The following is an 8,038-nucleotide window of genomic DNA, read 5'->3' as shown; positions in this document are numbered from 1 at the left end:
CATCCAAATATGTATGCAGATGTCAAAGCATTTTCAGTTGGTTAACACAACAATTATCCAGCCATGTGATCTATACATAATGGCTTATATTAATTTACATCCTATAACATTATGCACTCTCTTCTCCCATCAATATATATATGCTTATTGACATGTAATCCCTGCTTTTGTGAAGAACAAAATTCTGTTAATTGTGAAACAGCCGCAAGTTTTCCTATTTGACCACTTCACATATTTGCTCCTATTTCATGAGATTCATCATATAATACATATACAATAGTTATGACCTTCACACAGTGATGTTAACTCATAAGCTTCATACAGTAAATAAAACTCCCTCTGTTCCAAAATAAGTGTCGTTGATCTACTACAATATTTGCACTACTTTAGTACTAAATCTGTGACACACTTATTTTGGACGAAGCGAGTAGTACATAGAGCATTGCATAATCCCAATTCATGTTATGCAGCTCATGCTAATATTACCTTCAATACTAGAACATCTGAAATTCCACTACCACCGAGGAGTCAATATTTCTGTACCGTTCAAGCTATATGATACCGTTCAAGCTATATGATAACAGATTTATAAACACATATCCTTCATTTGAATTATCTTTTACCAGCTACGACGCAATTATTGAATTAAATCGTTCAACATAATACCTTGAAAGTTACTAACAGACCTCATATAGCTAGGAATTTAAATATTTGTTAGAGTTTAAAGATAATTTCTAGAATATTGGTTTGTACGTGTTAGTAAAATCTGGAAGACAACCACTTTTTCTATTTTCTCAAATAAAAATAAATCCCAGTCAATTAATTAAAAGCAATAGTGTCAGATGTGTGCATTCCATTCTTTCTCAAGGCCGGTTTTGTGCATTACATGACTCTTTATGTTCCATGTACCTAAACATGAATCTGCAACAAGTAATAGTGACAAGTCCAACTCAACAACTTAATCATTTCTTGCAATATCTATATTTTGTGCTTCATAAGCGTAAGCCGAGTGTATTATATCGGGTGATACTCGGTTTACCTATAACACCTTCACGGAACCACGGGCAGTGTGCATGCCACATGGAAGGTACGCTTTGCCATGAGTTGCACTATAAGCAGAGTGCTTCTCCGAGGCAACTTCGACTTACCTGAGGTTACACCGTGTCCATTGTATAAGCCAAGTGTGGAACGCCGTATTTACGGTATACACGTAGCTAAGTCGAGAACTATATGTTCATCGTGTATTCTGATGGGCATGCTCGGTATAGCATTCGGCTTACAGAATGATACTAGGCAACGTGTGCTTTTCGTATACTGAAGCAATGTGCAAAATCGGGATAAAACCATGTTAAAAATCTTCAAATCTGATATTTTGGTAGAAGATTGACTAAATGGGATAATATGTGTCATAAATGTATAAATAGGATAAAAAGTGAAACTCACTCTATATATAAAGGAAAACTCTTACCTTCCACTAACTTATCCGGGCCACCTATCCGCCACCGTCTCCTTCGTTGATCTTGCTCTATCTGACGCACCAGATCGTGCCCGCGCGCCAACGGAGCAGCGACCTAGCATGCCGTTTCGTGAAACAACAAAGTTGTTTCACAAACGGTCCTCAAGCTGGGAGGTGGCGGCTACCGGATCTGAGAGGGCGACGGCACGGCCGCTAGCCCCCGACGACGGGCGCTCCCGCCGCAGCCCATCCGCCACGACGTCGACCGGCCCTCCGCTAGCCCCCCACCCCCAGCGTCGCCAGCCGCTCGCCCACCGCGACGATGCGGCCGCTCGCCCCCAACGTCGGCCGCTCCCGCCGCAGCTCATCCACTAGGACGTCGGTCGGCCCTCCCCTACCCCTCACCCCCGTGCTGCCAGCCGTCGACCACGACGCCGGCCAGCCCAACGAACGCCGCAACCCCTCCGCCCCTGATGCCGGCCAGCCCTCCCCTCCCCCCACCCCCGCGCCGCCAGCTGCTCGCTCCCGACGCCGGCCGGCCCTCCGCACGCGGCAAGCCGCACCACGAGCAAGCCGTAGAGCAGATCATTGTGGCGATGAATGAGGAGCCATGCTCTACAGCTTGTCTGTGTGCCTACACGCAGCTGTACTACACTAAGCTTTATTCATAAAAGCAAGTTCGACTAAACATGTATACTACTAATCAAATTTTGGAACACAAACAAATCTCTAAATTAATAACTAATTAGTGGTTAGCTAAACAACACACATGGATGCTTTAAGGACACACTACTTGTGCACTGCGATCTCTCTCTCTCTCTCTTCAGTTTATTGCAAATAAATATCATTAGTTTAGTACATCATATTATTTGTACTAATGTCCCCATTGATAAACAGGTTACATGTATCATTCTAAAAAGTATGATATTTTAAACATTAATTAGCAAGATAAACATGGACCATCAGCTATCAATCTAAAAAGGTATGATATTTTAGAAAATGCTGTACATGCAGTTCATTCCAACAGGAAATCAAGTTTGTTGCTGAGTTCACTAAGTTTACGCAAGAGAAACAACTTCAAGCCTTCAAACACAACCTAAACCTTGACACGTTGAGATTGAGGGAGGATGCTAAAGAATAGGCTTGTAGTTTTGTGTAACGTGACATGTTGTCACGATGTTACGATTGTATGTGTGCGTGTGTGTAACAAACTATGGCAGGTTGTTAGCCAAGGATCGGCCTTATCCGATCATGTATAGATTGGAGTAGGAGCAAAGCCTAGCAACAACATGTGCCGATTGTATTCTTTGTTCTTGGTATTTAACACAAATGTGTCCCTGCAGAAGAGCATACACTTCATGCCAAAGTTCTTTCAAACATTCGCCATAAGTATACATTTATATTTCCATAATAAAAAATAGAGTATTTCTTTCGCTGTAGACCACCTTGGTTTCGTGAAAGCACAATCTTCTAACAGAACCATGCCTTATGCCTTCTTATTACATAGAGGAAATCACTCCTCAAATTCTGAATTGGCACCATCTCTCTAATTCTAGCCTTTACTACTAATAAATAACAACATACATCTATTTCTACTATCCATTAAAAATTCAGAGAAATACTAGAAAATCTCAACAAAAGGAACTCTAACCCCCTATTTAGCACATCAGAAAACCAAGACCCAAGGGTTTAAGAAATTACCCACCCATACCTTAAATTATTGTGTCGGATTGTTTTTGCCGTGTACGTGAAATACAGAATTTCAGTTATAGCAAAATAGTTCTGCCTTGTGCCTATTCATTGTTCGGGCCTGATAAAAAGTCAGTGATCCCATCCAAAGCTATGTTTGTTACTCTGATATAGCAAAATTTCTTATGTAGATTGATCGGTATTTGAATGTGCTTACAAACTGTGGGTATATGATAGTCTTTGCCCCTTTTCAGTTCATACATAATTTTAGTTTTCTTTTTCCGTTAAACTGAAATTTTCATCAAACAGTTGTATTAGCCTACACAACTCATAATAAATTTCAGATTTAATTTATGTCAATCTGTTTGATAAACATGGAATTTGTATTGCAATTGTGTTGTAGTGTACATTGAAAGACAGAACTAGAGCATCATATGAGGTATTCGTGTCTTTTTTTTGGCTCTGATTGTCTTACCACAAGAAACACACTGTTATATGGTGGATTTACGTATATTCTGCTTGATTTCCCCTTTTGAGGGTTAAAGCTAACTATCGTTGAAAGTGATGCTTCGGTTGAGAAAGCATTGTAAATACTACTCGCCCGCATATGCTTTGCCCAATCACACACCCATCATAAGTTATTTTATGCGCTAATATGAAAAGCTCATGAGTTACCAATACAACACACATCCGTATGAAGATTTTCCGAAAGCTAATCTGAATTGCACATATTAAGAGTAAGGATGAGAATGGCAACATTGACAGAATAAATAACAATCCGATAGAGCCATACATACTTAGTAACTTTAATGTCGCTGGCTGTATTTCTAGTAGAACAAGTGTTTTACAATTGCATGTAAACAGCTACAAATTTAAAATATTTTCCTGTATACAAAAATTGTACATGTTACTGATACACACATCCGAATCCTTGAGTCGAAAGTTAATATGAGCACCATGTGAAGCCCTGTTCATTAGTTGAAGCCTATGACGGTGTATTGCCACGAACTTATCATCGTTCCTCTTTATTAAAAGTTTCATCCTTTCTAGCACTCTAGCGTTGAGCACGAAAAAAGTAACAAAATCAATGTCAGATTTTTTGCCCCGATAATAATCCAATACTATTGTTTTCAGATGCATGTCAAAACATGTGCTGGTAATGAGACCCCGGTATTTACGACGCCACAAATTGTTTTTCCATGATTTCTGGCACTGAAAAAAATCGGCAAACCATGTATATAAGAACTTCACAACAACAAGTAGATCAATAAAGAAGCCAAAGAAATTGTACTATCGGTAAAACTATCATCACCTGAATGTACAACTTCTCCAAGCACGGAAAGTTTGTCATCAATTCGATAACCATGTGCAAATTAAGAGTAGCCATACCAAGAACCAAACACTTGATTTTGCACGCCGCTGTTGCAAGGCCACGAATGCACGGTCCCTTCATCAAAGCCTGAAATTCAAAACATTAGACAGTAATATACGTAATTTCTGTATATATGCAGTGAAATGCAAGTTATTAGAAGGTTGACAACAGTAAAAAAAATGAATAAGAAGATCAGCTACCTGATGATGACGAATATCTGTGGAACCAAACACGAGCCTCGTGGAGTTGGTACAACCTAGGGTCTCCAACTTTGGCACGGAAAGCGCGGCTATATGCAAATCATGGTTGTGATCAAGATGGATTAATGTTTGAAGATGAGGGGCACTCTCGATAACGAGTTCCTTTATGGATGGATCTGGCGAATGATTATCGACTGCGATGGTTCTAAGGGTAAACGAATTGATCCGAGGGCGACGGGCTCCAGTGCACCGAATAATTAGCAAGAACTCGAGAGAAGGGCTGCGGGCAATCATGCTGTTGAGTGAGAATTCCGAGAGGTAGACATAATGAAGAACGAGCTTTTTAAGCTGGGGGAAGTAAATCCCCTGAAGTGCGTCTTCCGCGAGTGTGAAATGTCCGAATTTGGCAACACAGAGGGTGGGCGAGAAGCGGAAGATTAATGCCGGCACCGGCACCGGCTGCCAGTTGTGCCACCGCCGACGGTAGAACTCAAGCTCCTTGAGTTTATCCAGAGTGGAGGACAGGAGACAGGCGTCCACGGCAGCATCGTTGTCTATGTCCGTGGACAATTCTGGGCGAATGCAGAAGCGGTGGCAGACGCCTTGGTGGGAGGAAATTATGCGTTGTAAGACATCACCGAGTTTACCATTATTAGAATGGACCACATCATCACAATCGATGTTGAGAGGAAGAGAGCGCCAAAGGGGACGGAGGTCGTCGGGGAGGTCGCTGAGGTTTCTGATGTGGTGGAGATCTCGTCCGTCTCCGCATCCATCGTGTTCAGCCGCTCCGGGATCGGGCGGTGCCGCCGGTGGTGCCGGAGCCGGATAGCGCTCGACCTCGAGTGCGGCTGACTTCCTCTTCCGGGTAGCCGTACTCCTACTACTACGGCCGGCCTCCATCTGTTTGGCAGAGATCGGCCCTGAGGAGAATTAGGTTCTATGGTGGAGCTCGGGATTGGAGAAGGACTGGGAGGGGAGGCTAGGGCCAGATGCGGAGCGGACGAAGCAACCTCGATCGCTTCTGAGGAGAGTGTGTGTTTGACACTTTGACTGCTGGCTTAGTACGATGGATGACAGACCATGGCGGACGTGAGTAAATGGAAAGGTGACATGAGCAATTAGAAACTGCCTAATGTGACATGTGCGCATGCATGACAGCAAACCTGTACTGGGCGGCCCCAGATCAATAGCGTCCCCTTGACGCTGCCAAAACCCCGCTGCTCAACAGCTAGCATGCTTCCGAGAAAAATACTCCCTCCGTCTCAAAATAAATGACGTAAATTTAATACTATATTATTAATATAAATTTTATACTAGAACATCCACATTTATTCTGAGACAGAGGGAGTATGTCGCGACAGCTGCTCTTTTAATTTGTTGCGGAAGAGAAGATCTTGTCAAAGTTCGCGACAGTGAGAGCACCTATCTCTCGGGTTCGCATTCGTTACTCCAAATATCCCTCGAAAGGGTTTTAAACAAAAAATTAAATCATCCAAATTCGGTAAAATCCCGGTCAAATTCGAACGAAATTCATAGTTTCATTAAATTTTGTATAAAAACTGAAATAAAAATAAAATTAAACATTAAACTAAGCTTGAACTAAGCCAAAATTAGCACCCATCGTCCGCCGCCGTTGCCTTCTACATGCCGAGGTGCTTGTAGAAGTTGGTGTGTAGTCGTCATCGCGTCGTCGCCGTCGTCGCCATCGTCGTCGTTGCCACCCGCTCCGCCCCGTCCTTGCTGCATCCATGCCCTGGGTCGGCGAGGCGAACGGGGTTCGAAGGCGCCGGCGCCTCCTCGCCGCTCTTGTAAAGGATGACGATGAGGCCCTCCTCGCGCCGCGTCGACGGGCGGCAATCTCCTTTAGGGCATGGCGCGGGCGCTCCGTTTCTTCCCGGACATAGTCGTCCCGCACCCATTTTAGGGCGGCCTCGTCGTCAGCTGTCATGGCGAGGTGCTCCTGCTTGACAGGCAGCAGCCCCGGCTCCGTCTTCGGCTTGACGAGGCGGGAGGAAGCGTCGGGCTTGTTGATAACGATGTCGGCGTTGCGCATGTGCCACCCCAGGTTGCGGCTCCAGCTTGACAGGGAGCAACGCTGGCGATCCGGAGGAGCGGGAACGGGAGCCGGACAACGAGGACGTCGCCGTCTCCATCCTCACAGGTGTTCAGGAGCTGCCGCAGTGGCGGGAGAAAGCTGGAGGCGGAGGGTAGTCGTACCTGGGCGTGTTGCCATCCTTGATATGCTCGAGGACGACCTCCATGGTGCGGCCAGGGACGCCCCACCAGTGGCGCCGCCCCTCGGAGTTGTGCCGGCCGCTGGGCTCGACCCCTTTGGTGGCGGCGTGCTAGTTGGCCGGACGACGTTCGAATAATGTCGTTCACAGCGCCTTGTTGTCGGGGGTGTACCGCGAGAGGTTGCATGAGTCCTCCGGCAAGCCGGACCGGATGCGCGCAATCCCGGCCCGTCCTTCAGCTCCGGTGGCTTGTGGTGGCACCGGGACGCCACTGACGCTTAGCCTCCAAGACCCCGACGCCCACATGTCAAGCGGCGCCCGGTACTCTGCCTCGTAGAGGTGGCGGGCCTCGTCCTCGTGGAGGTGCAGGCGGCTGAAACCATTGACGACCGCTCCATCGCCGGTGTAGCGTTCGACCATCATTCTTGGGTAGGAGAGGGAGAGAAAGCGTTGAGGGCGAAGAAGAAGATGAGTGAGCGTCGGCAGGGAAAGGTGTGTGGCCACCGGCTGGCGGTGGATCGCCTTATATAGCCGTGGGCGGGCGGGCATGCGGAGCGACGGCGTGTGAACGCTTGGCAAGAGCCGACAGATCGTGCTCGCGGGGACGCGCGTCGCCGCGCCTTCACTTCACCGCCCGTGAATCAATGGAAGGCTGATCGGCGGCGCAACCATCGCAATGATTCCCGCGGGAAATGAGGAGATGAGGACGACAACCGCGCGGCCACTCGCTGACTAGGCGGGCCCAACGTTTTTTCGCGCCAAAAACGTTTCTGCCAGCACCCCCGGGCGATCCTGCGCTGGGTTCGGCCTGGGACCGGCGGAGCTTGAACCGCCCGTAAACTAAGCTTGAACTAAGCTTAAACTACCGCTGCTGCCCGTCACCGCCGCTTTCTACATGCCGAGGAGCTTGTAGAAGTTGGTGAAGTCATCGTCTCCATCTCGCCGTTGCCACCCGCTCCGGCGCCGTCCTTACTGCACCCCTGCCCTGGGTCACCGAGGCGAATGGGGTTCAAAAGCGTCGGCGCCTCCTCGCTGCTCTCGTCAAGGATGACGATGACGCTCTCCTCGCGGCCGCATCAACGGG

The 8,038-nt window shown here is 46.9% G+C and overlaps 1 protein-coding gene across 2 annotated transcripts; it reads right to left on the bottom strand.

Moving 5' to 3' along the window:
* Positions 1-3,942: 3,942 nt before the first annotated feature.
* On the bottom strand, positions 3,943-5,805 carry LOC123398080. 2 transcript variants are annotated; one of them, XM_045092586.1, is made up of 3 exons: positions 4,718-5,805; positions 4,458-4,604; positions 3,943-4,357 (listed from the first exon to the last, which is right to left on the bottom strand). In XM_045092586.1, the coding sequence occupies exons 1-3, from the start codon at positions 5,618-5,620 to the stop codon at positions 4,010-4,012; spliced, it is 1,398 nt and encodes a 465-aa protein (XP_044948521.1). In that variant the 5' UTR covers positions 5,621-5,805; the 3' UTR covers positions 3,943-4,009. The 2 variants fall into 2 exon arrangements, with proteins under 2 accessions (XP_044948521.1, XP_044948522.1); XM_045092587.1 differs by having other exon boundaries at positions 4,458-4,592.
* Between the last annotated feature and the right edge of the window lie 2,233 nt (positions 5,806-8,038).

Source organism: Hordeum vulgare, chromosome 5H, assembly GCF_904849725.1.
Source record: "Hordeum vulgare subsp. vulgare chromosome 5H, MorexV3_pseudomolecules_assembly, whole genome shotgun sequence".
Lineage (NCBI taxonomy): Eukaryota > Viridiplantae > Streptophyta > Magnoliopsida > Poales > Poaceae > Hordeum > Hordeum vulgare.
This window is presented reverse-complemented; position numbering and strand designations above follow the sequence as displayed.

Coding starts and splice junctions, on each gene's coding strand:
- LOC123398080 (XM_045092586.1), bottom strand. CDS start 5,620: ATGGAGGCCGGCCGTAGTAGTAGGAGTACGGCTACCCGGAAGAGGAAG. Junction 4,605..4,717: donor CAGATATTCGTCATCATCAG/GTAGCTGATCTT, acceptor TTTGAATTTCAG/GCTTTGATGAAGGGACCGTG. Junction 4,358..4,457: donor TGGAGAAGTTGTACATTCAG/GTGATGATAGTT, acceptor GATTTTTTTCAG/TGCCAGAAATCATGGAAAAA.